Source organism: Heliconius melpomene, chromosome 20, assembly GCF_056956725.1.
Source record: "Heliconius melpomene rosina isolate 202511_hmr_F chromosome 20, ASM5695672v1, whole genome shotgun sequence".
Lineage (NCBI taxonomy): Eukaryota > Metazoa > Arthropoda > Insecta > Lepidoptera > Nymphalidae > Heliconius > Heliconius melpomene.
In genome coordinates this window covers 9,497,029-9,512,301 of record NC_140408.1, presented here as the reverse complement: position 1 = coordinate 9,512,301, position 15,273 = coordinate 9,497,029, and the positions used below count along the sequence as shown (strand labels likewise).

The 15,273-nt window shown below is 34.0% G+C and overlaps 2 protein-coding genes across 2 annotated transcripts; one reads left to right on the top strand and one right to left on the bottom strand.

Annotated features, from left to right (window-relative positions):
• Positions 1-383: 383 nt before the first annotated feature.
• Positions 384-2,718, bottom strand: CSN5 (COP9 signalosome subunit 5). Its single transcript, XM_085205342.1, has 6 exons — positions 2,452-2,718; positions 2,275-2,378; positions 2,041-2,171; positions 1,665-1,859; positions 997-1,264; positions 384-655 (listed from the first exon to the last, which is right to left on the bottom strand). Exons 1-6 carry the CDS (start codon positions 2,604-2,606, stop codon positions 462-464), a joined length of 1,047 nt encoding a protein of 348 aa, XP_085061468.1. The 5' UTR covers positions 2,607-2,718; the 3' UTR covers positions 384-461.
• A 6,881-nt stretch (positions 2,719-9,599) lies between these two features.
• On the top strand, positions 9,600-13,494 carry Xbp1 (X box binding protein 1). Its single transcript, XM_085204318.1, has 4 exons — positions 9,600-9,905; positions 10,116-10,353; positions 11,435-11,604; positions 12,737-13,494. The coding sequence occupies exons 1-4, from the start codon at positions 9,748-9,750 to the stop codon at positions 12,825-12,827; spliced, it is 657 nt and encodes a 218-aa protein (XP_085060444.1). The 5' UTR covers positions 9,600-9,747; the 3' UTR covers positions 12,828-13,494.
• The last annotated feature ends 1,779 nt before the right edge of the window (positions 13,495-15,273 follow it).

Sequence of the window (15,273 nt, the reverse complement as noted above, 5' to 3'; positions counted from 1 at the left end):
CGATGGTGTCAAAATTCTTTTCTCTGTACTTGAGAGTTAATTTACGAAGTAAGTAAAAATGTTTGCATTCATCTAAAATAATAATAAATCGTTTAAAAACTAAGAACACAATTTACACTAATACGACAAGGTTCCATTAACTATCTTCCAATTCTATCATGGTACCATAATATTGTACATCTAATTGTTAAGTTTTATGATACAACAATCCGGTTTAATAACTATGTTATTTAATGACAGCTCGTCTTTATAAAAGTGTGTTTATACTTTATAACACACACAGCATTCACAACAATAATTTTTATAGACAACTTAAATACAAAAAAAATTGAATTCAGAATTATATTAGTGGAGGGATGAAAATAATAAAATAATATCCAAAATCCTATGAGACATCAATTATTTATTTTAAGATATTAATACATAAGAAAGTATGTAAATGACTAAAGTTATAAACATTTTCACTCAATCATAGGTGTGGGAGGTGCAGGTCGTCCACTCACACTGTTAAAGAGCCTATCTTTGATCATTTGAGCCATCAATCCGTGAATAACTTCTATAGTAGTTTTACAAGCATCTTTAGTTGCTTTCCCAAGTTTGTCTTCTGTGCGTTTTTCATTTGGATCGTTTCCCACTACTATGTAGCCACTTCGTCCTGCGGAAATATAAATGAAAATTTGAGACATTGTTAAAGATTCTTAAGATAGCATCTCAAGATCACTCTCATAGTTGAGTGGTTTATAAATACGGACTTCTGTATGATACAAGAGCAGGTGGTAACTTTAAGTAAATATTTACTAGGTTACACATAATTAGACATAATGGAGTGAATGGTGCAACTCCACACTTGGTTATTCAGGACAGAAAAAAATAACTTGAAAACAATCATTTCCCCAAATAGGAATCAAACCCACAAACATTGTGTTCACAGACAAACTCTATCCCCTGATAATGAGAACAAATATTTATTTGAAAAAATTATAATACTGAAATTACCTAAGCAAACTTCACTTTGCTCCAACTTATCAGATAAATCAAATATCTGGCCAGTAGTGTAATCAGCATTAGTAATCAAACTGGAACTACTAAGAGTATTAACCCAATATTTATTCCATAGGGAGTCCAATAACCTCCTGTCTAAAGAAGATTTGAAGTAAGACACTTCAAGGGAATAGTATTGCTTGCAGTGGACCCCAAAATCTTCTATTTTATTGAGTGGAATAGTTTGGTATTCAGATGGTTCTTCATTGGCTGGTTTATAACCCTGGATGGAAAATAAAATTATGAACATATTTTCTATTATTTACCATTTTCCATTTACCTGAATTCTTGAAAACAGGTTTCAAAAATATTTGAGTGTCAAGAGCCAGAACTCACACTCAAAAACTCAATTGTTCCCATTAAGATACTTCCAATCTCCACTTTCCACAAAATTATTAAAGCATTGAACATCCATGTAATGCAACTTAACACCACACTTTGCCTCATTACCAGAAAAAAAATGGGAATTGACACATTACCATTGTATTTACAGTTGCACACTTGTGCACCTGCTCTACAAAAATCTCTAAAAACATATTTGGTAAATATAAACTTTTCTTTACAAGTTAATGCCTAAATTTTGTATAAATATTAATAATATTTTTTATGTCAATAAAGCATACCTTAGGATATGTCCTAAAAGCACCTAAGCATACTTTTCCCGCTGAGATAGTTCTTACAGGGTCGATAACAATAGCTACAAACGGTTCTTGGAAGTTCTGATTCAACATCTGTGTGGAAACATCTATACCAGACAGCCAGCATCCATAACCAGGGTGGCTGTGATACCAACCAATTGCATTTTCATGTCTGCCAACCTAGGAATATTAGAAATTCCACTTTAATTGTTAATTGATACCCAATATGAAATGTTAAAGATATAGATGTTATATAGTGAAAAAAATATATGACAAAAACGAGGATGACTTTTTAAAAGCTTTTATTAATATATATTTGTGACTATTTGCATGTACTGAGATATAAATTATTTTAGGTTACCTGTTTAGCAGCTTCTATATAGGCAGTCATGTATTCATAAGCTTGAGCCTGAGCATTTACTCTGGTTTCTGTACCTTCTACTGGCAATGCAAATGAGTCCATTACAATCATTGTGTTTGCATCAACTTTTCCTAAAGAAGTACACAAAATAAATGATGTCATCTAAGATTAATATAATATAATAATATATGATTAATTTAATATAAAAAACACATAAAATTATATTTTCCTTACCTAATAGAAGTCCCATAACTTCTAAGGTACCTCCAGATCGCGCATGCATTACCATTTTCAACAAAGCAAGTGCAGATATTTTAATGTCTTTGAAGAAATGTGGACTGCAATAAAAGTTTAAAATAAACGTAACATGTTAAATATAAATATAAAAAGTCATTTCTTCATAAGACTTACTCCTTCTCCCATGGTTTTGCAGCTAAAATATCCTGTTGTTGTTTCTTGTCGTAACGATAGATATCGTCCACACTCGATATCGTTTCTATATTGTTAGCCATTACCCATGTTTTCTGTGCAATGGAAGACTGCGAATCCGCACTCGTAGATGCCATCTTTAACGAAGAATATATTTTATAAAAAGGACTTCGAGCATAAGAAATAAATGAAACCCGCACCCGCAAACACAATTGTTCAAGAAATATTGACAAATTGTTTATGTCAATTGTCAAATATCAACTGGTCAACTGCTCTACTGTCAAATATCTTACAGATATTAAAATATTTCCAAATTCCTCTAGAGTCCTAAAATTAATGATTAATAAATTAATAGTATTTCTTTTTCTTTAAATAATTTTAAGAATTTAATAAGCTTATCTAATTGATTAATTAATTATTTTTTTTAAATAAAAACCTATCAATACAAAGGTATATTCTAGCCTATTTAAAGTTCACCTTGCAGTAAATTATAGTAATAGTACAGTTAGGAGACTTCTGTGCTACAAATGTCAACTGTCAAATATAGTACTGCAATATGTCAATGTCACTGTCAATATCAAAATGCCCGCCCTTTTCATTTGTTATTAAGTTACTAATTTTAGCGGGAAGACATATTTGGCCCTCACATACTTGAGGTTACACGTGTTGTAGTCGATGTGATTTGTTACTAGGTTGTTAATAGATAATTATTAGCAAGTTATAAAGTAATTTAAATGTTTCAATTAATAAATAATGTGAATTGGTTAAAAGAGCTGCTATAATTAACACTGAGCAAATACCTATATGTGTTTTCGAATGTTGTTGGTGTTTTATATAAGTTTCTAGTTATTTATACTTCAGTTTATAGTTATTTAGATTTTTAATAAATAAGATTGTATTTGTAACATTAGTGTTGTATAGTTTTATTTTCATATTTCACTTCTGAAACCTAATTTCAGAAGTGGGATACCTATCTAAGCCCATCAGGCCAGATCCTTGTACTTTATAATTTTGTTATTTTTGTGAAAGCAAATAAAACACCAGTTTCATCATTTCTCTTTTCTTAAATTATTTATTGCCTATATAGAAATACTGTGTTAAATATGGGTGATGCTGGAAGTAAATCACAAAACAAATCACGTCGACCGGACACGACACGTGGTCGCGATTAGCGAGATAGGTTAAGTCATTTGAAAGCCATGTTACGAGACTTGAGCGCTAAGGGTGTCTCGAGCGCTCGCGCTGGTGCTTTCATGGTTCTGTTGCAGGACATTCATGCCGCCGCCGTGCCGCTATGAGGTGCTTCTGCTCCCACGACAAGTGACGCGTCCCCGCGCGTCTCTGTGTACCTCTGCTGGCGACGTGCGACGCTTTTCTGCGCGTCTTGGTGTGTCTCTGCACGCCCTCTGCTCGCGATGCGCGACGCTTTCCTGCGCGTCTTGGTGTACCTGTGTACGACCTCAGCTCGCGATGCGCGACGCTTGCCTGAGCGTCTTGGTGTGCCTCTGCACGCCCTCAGCTCGCGATGCGCGACGCTTTCCTGCGCGTCTTGGTGTGCCTCTGCACGCCCTCAGCTCGCGATGTGCGACGCATTCCTGCGCATCTTGGTGCGTCTGCACACCCTCTGCTCGCAATGTGCGATGCGTCTGCGAGACTGCTCGCGATGCGCAATAAGTTCCTGAGGGCCACTGCTCGCGATGCGGTCCCCGCGCATATCTGCGCGCCACTGCTCGCAATGCGGTCCCCGCGCGTATCTGCGCGCTACTGTTCTCGATGCGGTTCCCGAGCGTGTCTGCGCGCCTCTGATACTGATGAGCGACGCGTCCCCGCACGTGTATGCGCGCTTCTGCTTGCAATGCGCGACGCGTCTCTGTGTGTCTCCAGGTATCTGAGTGCCTCTACTGGTGAGCATTACAATGCATTTCTTTGGAGATTAGACAAACTTGAAAAAGGTACACAAAATAATATTTCTTCTCATAATTCAACCTGTCATGCTAGTTTGTTAAAAACAAATTTAAATGATTAACAGTTAGATTTGATACTTTTCCCAAAGGTGCATTATCTGAAAGTATGGCCTCTGATACCTCATCACCTTCTCAATGTACTTCAGGGGTTACCAAGTTAGCCCGTAATCTTTCTGATGCAATATCTTCTTTAAATATTGGAATAATACAAAACTATTTTATATCAAACTGACTCTGTTATCAATAATATTGAGCTATAGTGTGAGGAGGTGGAGAGGGTTAGAAGTGCTAATAACCGGAATGATTCAGACTGTTTATCACATGACTTTGGGCGCCTTAAGGGTGATGTTCATGGTTGAATGAGTGAGTGAGTGATTACTGGTGATCATAGGTGGTTGATGTTTTATGCAGGCTGATTCTGAAGAGTCCTGTGGTTGTGCTTAGTGTGCTAGAGGAGAGACGGGTGCCAGTTTGCTTTGAGATGATTCTTGTCAATGTATATAGGGCTTAGTGAATTGAATTGAATTCTTGATATATGGCATTTAGAGCTTGCCAGTTGAGCATAATTCATAGTGACTAAAAAAAAAAAATAAGGAAAGACAAGAGATTCATAGCTTAATAATTGGGTGTCCGTTACACAATTCTTTTAGATTGGAACAATTTTATGGTTGGTGAAGGGGGTGTGAGTAATATTGGATAAGGAAACCTAGAAATGGTAGCAGTATGACTTGTAACCTTTGTTTGTTTTGAAATGTTTGTTGTGTGAGGGAGAATCATTAAACTGTACCTTAGAGGGTGAGTAATACTGTTACTTTGTTGGAAGGAAATGGTTTTGTTTCCTTGGCTATTGATGAGCTCTCACTTGGAGGGTGAGTAATACTGTTAATTTGTTGGAAGGAAATGGTTTTGTGCCCTTGGCTATTGATGAGTTCTCACTTGGAATTGACTTGATAGTTGTTCCGAGATCTTGCATGCCTGTTCTAGTTATTATAGATGCTGATGTTATTGTATGTAGAATGTGTGTGCTGTTATGTACATTTGGCTTAAAGTTGTTTTAAAAAAAAAAAAGGATTTAATCAATTAAAAAGAGATTTGGTAATAATTTAAAACATATTAATTAAAGTCTCAATCATAAAACAAATAGAATTGAGTCACAGTGGAGATAGAAAAATGTGTAGCTGTTAGGAGAGTTTCAGGTAGACTAACTATGTTTTATACTAATGACTTATTAATGCATACATAGTATTGAAGTGATGCAATGCTGCAGATAAGGGTGCAAACCTCGTATATAACTTAGGATTTATTAAATTAAACAAATTAGGATTATTAATATTTTTAATTTATGTGCAATTGCAACAATTGTCTGCTATAAGATTGAAATCAGAATGAGTAGAATTTAATTTAATTGTTGGATTAATTGAACTAATAAATTTTACATAACAAGTAAATATAAAAATTGTAAATTTTATGTTAATAAAACCAAATGTAATATTTTCATGCCTAATGGTAGAATGTATATGGAGACTAAATATTAATAATTAATTAATTACATCTGTAACATATGTTGTAGGTAGCATTCTGAGTAAATAAATTCAGCTTCAAAGTTAAAATTCCAGTGTCAAATAAAGTTACATTGAAATCATTGTTGTTACAATTAACATGCAATTTAGTAGATTTGAATAAATAAAGACCCATCAGTTATTACCTAGTGATTGACAAAAATGTAAATTTCCTAAAATAAAATTTGTTTTACAAATAGTAGGAAGTGAATTAAAAGCCATAACGTACATAGACATAATTTCAGTTTCACAAATAGGATTATCGATTACATCAAGTTCATTAAGATTACTACATAAATAATTTTTGCTAAGACTAACTTTACAACTATTACTTATATAACTGAGGATACAATATTTAGACTTACCTCTATTAATAGCTATATAAGTAATTAGTGGGAGGGATTATTGTAGCAAAAGATTTCTGTGTATTATTATTATGAGGTTACAGAGTTTGAATTATTTTAAACAAATTAAAATGGGAAGTTGAAACCAGAAGAATGTTTATGTTTATATGTTTAAATAATAATTTATCGTTTATGATATAGGAGACAATTTCAGACAACTTAATTAGTGAGGAGTAAACAATGCCTAGGAATGTCTATTGAAGTGTCTGTCCTGGTCTGAAGTGTGAAATGTGTCTGAAGTGTGTGTCTGTATTGAAGTGTCTGTCAGCACATTCAGCGTTTGGCTACACATTAATGTACCACTTAAGTTATTAGCTGGATTCTCTTATGTACATAATAAATAAATTTTCACATTATTCGACCGCCAGTGCCATTAAATGTGCAAACAACGGTAAATATGGGAAAATGCTTATCTTCTATATGGGGTGGGGAAAAGCTTAAAGTACATAAAATTGTCAGCTATCTTGAAGAGAGGAGTGTTGTATGTGTGTTGGCGGGTGCAATCCAAAGTGTGTATGACTGGATATGTGTTGATTGTGGGGCACTGAAAGGGTTGAATGTCGGAGGAAGCTATCTTCTCCCTTTGATTGATGATCACACACGGATAATTTGGTGGTGGTGGTGGTTATGAATATTTTATGTAAACATGTGTTGAATGTTGTCATATTTTATGTAAACACATATTGAATGTTTTAGAATATGTTGATGACGTGTTGATAATGTGTTATGATGGGATTCAGTTACTATTAATACTCAAACAAAAAAACCGATTTTCCCATAAAATTTCGAATATGTTTATTACTTCAACGGAAATTGAACATGTTGGTTGAATTATAAATAGAGGTCAGGTTAGGCCGAGCTCCTATAAGACTGAGGTAATTAATAATTGAGTGATGGTAGTTAAACCACTCGAGGAGCTCTAACATGGTACAATGGCATGGGGATTAATAACTGGAAATTTGTACTGCCTTTTTCGTTGTCAAGTTATTTTAACTGTATTGCACTAATTCTTGCTTTGTTGTCTAGCACAATTTCTTTCTAAATCATTACATGCTTACATACATACAGACTGACATTTTATTTTTCTCTTCCTCCATTAATTCTTTTTCTAAATGTTTAATTTTTGTCTGACAACCAAGGTGGGGCTTAGTGTACAATACTGGTGTAATGTGGCAGTTTATTTATTGGATGTGTGGTCCCTTTGGGCACAGATATGGGGTTGGGTTGGGTGTTTTGACTTTGACTTTGACTTGTATCAGACGTTTGGTCTGATGAAGCATATGGCCTGAGAAATTTTGACGGGTGTGTGGCCCTGAAAGATTTTGTGAAGAGCATGTGGCTCTGAAGGACGTTTGGTCCTTGTGGTCAAGGTGGACATTTGGTCCTTGCTGACATTATGGCCTTGTGGACGTTTGGTCCTTGCTGACGTTTGGTCTTTGTGGACCATGTGACGTCTATGTGGACATTTGGTCCTTTCAGACAGAGGGGACGCCTTCTGACTGTTCTGTTCACAGGTTCCAGAGTTTGCTGCACCGGACTGAACATACTTGGATATGAAGATTTTACAGGGTTAAAAATGAGAGCTCTCAAAACTTTTTATTTTTATATCTTTTGTCTGTACATTTTGATTGCCTATCCGTTTATGTTGTAATGTTTAGACATTTATAAACTTAAAATTTTAGATGATGAAGACAGCGAATATGGTACTACTGTAGAATTTTCATCAATACAGCCATGAAACGACGCTGATGACTTTGGGGCTAATCGGGATGCACCAGCATGTGATCAGGCAACTAGATCAGCTACGTCGAGGACGACGCAGGGTCAGAATGGCCGAGTTAGGAGACTTCTGTGCTACAAATGTCAACTGTCAAATATAGTACTGCAATATGTCAATGTCACTGTCAATATCAAAATGCCCGCCCTTTTCATTTGTTATTAAGTTACTAATTTTAGCGGGAAGACATATTTGGCCCTCACATACTTGAGGTTACACGTGTTGTAGTCGATGTGATTTGTTACTAGGTTGTTAATAGATAATTATTAGCAAGTTATAAAGTAATTTAAATGTTTCAATTAATAAATAATGTGAATTGGTTAAAAGAGCTGCTATAATTAACACTGAGCAAATACCTATATGTGTTTTCGAATGTTGTTGGTGTTTTATATAAGTTTCTAGTTATTTATACTTCAGTTTATAGTTATTTAGATTTTTAATAAATAAGATTGTATTTGTAACATTAGTGTTGTATAGTTTTATTTTCATATTTCACTTCTGAAACCTAATTGTACTATACTAGTAATCGTAATATTTATTAAATGGCATGTGAATAAAAAATGTTTTTCGGGGATTCATGTACGTTCAGTAACAGAAATATTCAAAAAACCCAGAATCATGCTGCATCCCGCATACTCGTATAGCAGAGTAGGCAGGAGGAACCTCATTTACCGCCGGATTTTCGAGGCATTGTGTGTTGAGGGGAGGAACTCAACATCGCGCTCTTGCGCTCTGCTAGAGCGAAAAAATGAAAATATAAACAAATAATAATTCATTCCCCGAATGGGAATCGAATCCACAATTGTCACGTTACAAATTACAAGCCTGTAGCTCTGCGTCTTAGACGGCCTTAACAGAACAATGACAAAATGAAAAGTATGAAATCAAAGGGATTTGTTTCATCAAGTGTAATCTTAAGCTGATCGGGCCTCTCTTTTGCTAGATCGGCGCTCTCGCTTGCACGCTCGGTTCAAATGGAACGTGACAATGAGTGTACTTTTCGTACGAACAGCTGGCGTTCGTCGATTTATAAGAAGTTATATTTTTATAGATGATATGAATTAGTTGTATGAATCAACATATTACGCAATAATTGCAATTGCTTATTCTTATAAAAATATTGCACTATTTATGAATGTTTCTGCCACAAAAGGTCATTGTACCAGACTTCCACCTCGCTAATGTTGAAATAGCAAGTACAAATTACAATAGTCAAGTACCGTTTTTCTCCAACAAATACCGATATAACTATTACAAGTTTTCTTTAACTGTTTGCATCATTTAGTTAGCACTTTGTTACTCTAACCATATTGTTATTTCACTCTAAAATACAATAAAACCGCTCATCGGCGTCCGCCCACTCACCGGACGTGGCCAATCCCGTAACGGCACGTACACTTTTCGAGAAACGCAAAACTCGCTTATTATTTGACATGAGCTCGAGTATGTACGACGCCAGTGTTTATTGTGTGCGGACGATAAATTCTAACACAAATAGTTGTTAGCATATCTGTTCAAGTTGTTTAGTATGCGTTTTTTAAGTTAAGAGTGTGGGTTCAGATAGTTGTTTTGTGATGCCAGCTACAATGAGTGCACCTATCATTATCACTGTTCCCAACAATTACCTGGCGGTGGAGGAGATGGAGTCAAAGGTCGTGGTCGACGTGGCTGCTGCTCCGTCCAGGAAACGCCGGCTCGACCACCTGACATGGGAAGAAAAAATGCAAAGAAAGTAAGTTATTTAAAATGTGCAACTTGAAAGTTTTTTCTAGAAACGGAATAAAGAGATTGCGTATGCAATTATTGAATTTAGAATGACTCATCTCGGGTTTTTAATAACTTGAGCATTTAAATAAATTTGCATATCTAACACAATCTAAGTAGGTTTTAACTGATGAAAGCAAAGTAAACATTGCATTTATATATTTATTGCATCATGCAGGAAGCTTAAAAATCGTGTGGCGGCGCAAACATCTCGCGACCGGAAAAAGGCTAAAATGGATGAAATGGAGAGCAGAATAAATCAATGTATGGAAATGAACAAGCGTTTGGTTAGTGAAGTCGAGAATTTAAAAGCAGTGAATGAACGTCTGCTCAGTGAGAATGCAGAGCTTCGGAACGCCACGGCGCGGGCCGTCGGGGGAGCCCCAAGACCAGCAGTGTCTTATCCTCAGCAGAAGGTTTGTATGGAATTTGTATAATTATATTATTATTATAGGATACAATTAAGTATCTGATATAGTTTAGCTACCCACTAGTCTAAGTATTAATGGGATTGTAACAAAAACGATAAAAGCAACTGTTGATTTTTTTGCTGACTCTACTCCCGTTCTAAGCTGGCAGTATTTTTTATATACATTCAACAATTCAAAATTCTTCAACACCATCTATAGTCAACTTCTTCAAAACAATCTATTTGAATAAAGCATATTTTAAACCTTTAAATTATATATCATTTAAAAGAATATATAGAAACAAAAGTAACTTTTGTTATATGCAAATTATAAATAAAATATATATTGATTGTATTCATTTGGTACATATTAATATTAAAAATATCAATTTATATTAAAAAAATAGTCAACATTTATTCCCTTGAGTGTCAAAAAGCCATAATCTTTGATTACAAAATTATTATCAAATAAAATACTGTCCTAAATATTATTATCAACAGTAGAGTCTATAAAATGTAATAATGATAGACATATCTAGATAAGATAAGGAGTGATATTATTATGTGGCACAAATAATAAACTACTTATACTCATTAAGTTTATTATTTAAATAGTTTACTATTTACTTGTTTTAATTATGTTTTTTTGTTGCAATTTTTTTAACATACATAGAAGAATTAATTCTGGAAGCATTGTGTGTTGAGTTGTGGAGCTCAACAGTGTGCTTTGCCTACCAGACCGAAAAAATGAAGATATTAAATATTTCATTCCACTGAGTGGGAATCAAACCCACAACTTCTAGCTTGTGGCACCTGTTTGGTCCATTTCTGAAATAAAAGACTTATGTGAGTTTCTTAATAATGTTATCCATATAAAATCACATAAGTCTTAAAATTATATTAAGTATGTGCACGACAAATGGACGAGTAACTCAATTTCATGCCAACCGATGTCAATTATTTGTTTTATATTGGAAAAGGTACACTTCAAGGGTCGCTTTTAGTGTTTGGTTTAGTTCTAATTATGGTATCTAGTTGAAGTCAGTCTTGTTTGAAAAAAAATATTAATATAAGTATTATCTTCTCAGGAGGGGCCCCCACCGGCGACCAGCGCGGTGCGCACCCTGCTGGCCCTGTTGACCCTCTCGCAGACCTGCTCCAACACCTCGACTCCCCTGAGTACCTCGACACCCTTCACGAACTTGCCGATACACTGCTCAAAGAAATTACTGGAGATTGTACAGGAGAGAATCAACATGTATGTATTTTTAGCTTTATAAATTATATTATATATAAGAGGTTGGATGAGTGTGTTGAGACTCTATTTGTTCCTTTCTGCCTGAATTCACCATTCCCATTAGAAACCTGCTCTTGTGAAAAAGTTCAATATAAAATATTTAAAATTTCCATTAAAAATAATGTAAAACCAAAGCAGGAGTAGGAGTGTTGTTTCATTCTTAATTAAAATTTTAAAAGAAAATATTTTCGTTTCGTTTTTTTACATATATTTGCATTATCCCCGGTCCTTAATAAGTATGCAAAATTTCTAATTAATCCTATGTTTAATTCGCATTCAAACATACATATGACCATCATAAGCTGATGCAATTTTAAATTATATATAATAATAAGGGGTTTCTTTAAAAATTCTAGTAGATTCTATAAAGGAAATTTTCTATTTAAATTGTTTGTGAAAGGAAAAATTTGCATAACTTTATAAAATATAGTTTTTGTTCAATTTCTATTTAAATATCTTGTATTTGCATTGTTTCAAAAAACAGTGTTTCTATTATTATTCAAAATTCCTTTGGCATTGAATATTGTGCAAATACAGCTGTAAACACATATTGTCTCGTTTAAGCCTTTTCAATGTACAGTACATGAACATAAATATACTTAACATACAAAAGTAAAATTAATTGGTCTATACTTTTTTACTGGCCTAGTACAGTACAGTAAACATGATGTTAGTTTAAAATTCCATTCGAGAAATAATATTGCAACACATTGTATGACCAATAGGAAAATTATAATAATTTATTTTTATTAATTATTCGGGGACCATTGAATAGATTGTAGGTTCAATCAGTATCATGAATTCATTTTATTTCCTTGATCACATTCTGGTAAGAAGACAGAGTGCGGCACTAATATCCGTCACTTGTGACATGCAATGTCACAGAATATGGATAATGCGCGGGAACGGAATATCTTAATACTAGATTTCCTTTGCCTACACTGCTATATTAGGTAAAACTAAAAAAAATGGTCTAGTGGAAATTGAACACACCCATGGTTGATTGAATTTGAATTTAATAGAGTGAGATATTTTTCCATAACACCACAATGTCTTCTTATATAAATTTTAATTATTTATTTTTGTCTAACAGGAAAACAGGCATAGTTCCGAAGACAATCAAGGAAGAGAAGTGGTGGGGACCACAACAGAGCAACTGGAACCCAGTCAAAGTGGAGTCCTAAATACAATAAAACATGATATTAACAGGATATTGGCACAACATTCCTACGCACAATCCTATCCTATCACTGATACGGAGAAAGAGGATAATGACAAAGGAGACATGTTTTACGCTAGTTACGAAGCAAATGATTGTATAACTGTTGAAGTTCCTAGTGAAGAACAAGTTGAAATACAAACTGAAATACAAACTGAAAGTGAAGTACAAACTGATATTGAAAAAGAATTCAATATATTGACTGATAACAGTGAAGTTACTCTGGAATGTGATATGAAGTTGCTTTCTCCTATGTCACTATCACCCAAGTCAGTGGAGGAAAATTTGTTTGGAGTTTCACCGTCTCATACAAACTTTAGCTCAGACTTGGGCTACGAATCACTATCCTCACCGCTCAGTGAACAAGAATCTATGGACTTGTCAGATTTTTGGTGTGATTCTCTATCGGAATTGTTTCCAGGTCTAGCTTAGGAATGTTCTAGATTATTTTTCTTTTCCACCAAAGACTGACTAGTTTATAGATTTTATTTAAGTTTTTCATTAATTTAAGTTTGGAAATGACAAATTAGTTGTATTGTTGCTTTTAAAAAGTCTACGTAATTGTTTTCTCCATAGTGTTAAGATAGGAATTTGTGTATGTAGATGTTAAGTTAATAAATTATGTCGTGTCAGTTGTTTGTTTTATTTTGATAATTACCAATACATATTCAATAAGTATTATATTGTTAGCTTTATGCTGACAAGCTTTATGCTGCATGTAGCAGAGTAGGCAGAGGACGCCTAGTGTTAAAACACTGCTGCCCACTTTTCGTCGAATTCTGGAGACATTGTGTAAAATGGCGAAACAATCAGTTAATGCAAATGAAAAAGAAAAAAAATATATTGTAAAATAACATTTATTAAATAAACATATATATTTTTTATTTAATAATAAACGTAACTAACTAAGCATAACGAGTTAATAAAATAATCAAGTAATATAAGAACGTATACACCGTGTAGGTATTAAGTAATTGAAGTATCGGAAGCGATAAGGAATAATTGATGGTTGTTATCGATCCGTGCAGAAATTTCTAGACTTTATTTAAATTGTGTCGTTAACGAGACCGAAGATATATATAGGTGTGTATAAAACCTTATAAATATTTATTTATACGTAATTAAGATGATTTAATATCACATTACTGTAATTTCCAAGTTCATAAGTTATTTAGAGGCATGTCATGGCGCAGGAGCACAAGCGTGGGACTGTAAGCGCGACATGTTGTGGGTTCGATTCCTACTAGAGGATACATATTTAAAATTTTTAATGTATATTTTTTTCATTTTTTCACACTTATACGGTTTCTTCAAATTCCCATCCTGAAATTAGATTTTATTAAAAGATATAGCTAATAATTCGTCACTGTTGTGTTATAAATATACTTACCACACAAACAACAAACAGGTACAAACTTAAGTAAATACTGAAATGCAGAAAATAATATTTAAATTAGGTACTTCAAAGTAAAGAACAATTAAAAAAATATTAATAAAACAGTATCCATATACTTACTATCTATAATTATACTTATTATTTACTATCTATAATATATATAATAATCTATATATTAAAATTATGTTTTAGCTTTTGTTCCGTTTATCTATATATATTAAATCGAAAGGTCACTCACTCATCACGAAATCTTAGAAACTACATGTGCTAGGAATCTCAAATTTTGCATAGGAGTTATTTATAGGACGTAGGTGCTCGCTAAGACGGGAATTTGCAATATTCGACTCCTAAGGGGTAGTTTTTGGGGTTGAAAGTTTGTATGAAACTTCATTACTACAAATGCTAGGAGTCTCAAATTTTGCATGGACGTCACTTATAGGACGTAGGTACTCATGGAGACAGAAATTAATAATAACGTAGTTCACGCAGGCGAAGCCGCGGACGGGCCGCTAGTTTAGTATATAGTCTGTTAATGTAATTTTTTTCTTAGCTGGCACTTAAGTATTTGTATAGGTGTTTTGCGTTGAATTTAAATGAAATGAAAAATTGTTTATCTTTTATTTAACCTTATTTTAAAAATATATGTATTAAAAAGAATGCTCCACATTACCGTGAAAAAATAATATTTAATATCGAATAATAATAAGCAGACATCATATTATGCAGTGGCGTAGCTAGGGGGGTGCGAGCGGGGCGGTCGCACCGGGCATCAAAAGGAAAAAGGGCATCAAAGTCGACGATTAGTGTGTTTTTTCTTTGTTTTTTAGACCTTATACCATTTTAAAGGGCATCAAGTCCTCTAAGCCGCACCGGGCATCAAAAGGAAAGGGGCATCAAAGTCGACGATCACTTTGTTTTTTTTTAGAAGACAACGTCGACGATTACGTTTTTTTAGAAGTCAACGTCGACGATTACGTTTTTTTTTAGAACTCAACGTTGATGATCACGTTTTTTT

What these genes read in the sequence shown, in the direction of transcription:
- CSN5 (XM_085205342.1), bottom strand. Translation starts at nt 2,606, where the DNA reads ATGGCATCTACGAGTGCGGATTCGCAGTCTTCCATTGCACAGAAAACA. An exon ending in AGTTATGGGACTTCTATTAG is followed by an intron (nt 2,172 to 2,274) that starts GTAAGGAAAATA and finishes GTACTTCTTTAG; the next exon opens with GAAAAGTTGATGCAAACACA. An exon ending in GCAAAGTGAAGTTTGCTTAG is followed by an intron (nt 656 to 996) that starts GTAATTTCAGTA and finishes ATATTTCCGCAG; the next exon opens with GACGAAGTGGCTACATAGTA.
- Xbp1 (XM_085204318.1), top strand. Translation starts at nt 9,748, where the DNA reads ATGCCAGCTACAATGAGTGCACCTATCATTATCACTGTTCCCAACAAT. An exon ending in GAAGAAAAAATGCAAAGAAA is followed by an intron (nt 9,906 to 10,115) that starts GTAAGTTATTTA and finishes TGCATCATGCAG; the next exon opens with GAAGCTTAAAAATCGTGTGG. An exon ending in GTACAGGAGAGAATCAACAT is followed by an intron (nt 11,605 to 12,736) that starts GTATGTATTTTT and finishes TTTGTCTAACAG; the next exon opens with GAAAACAGGCATAGTTCCGA.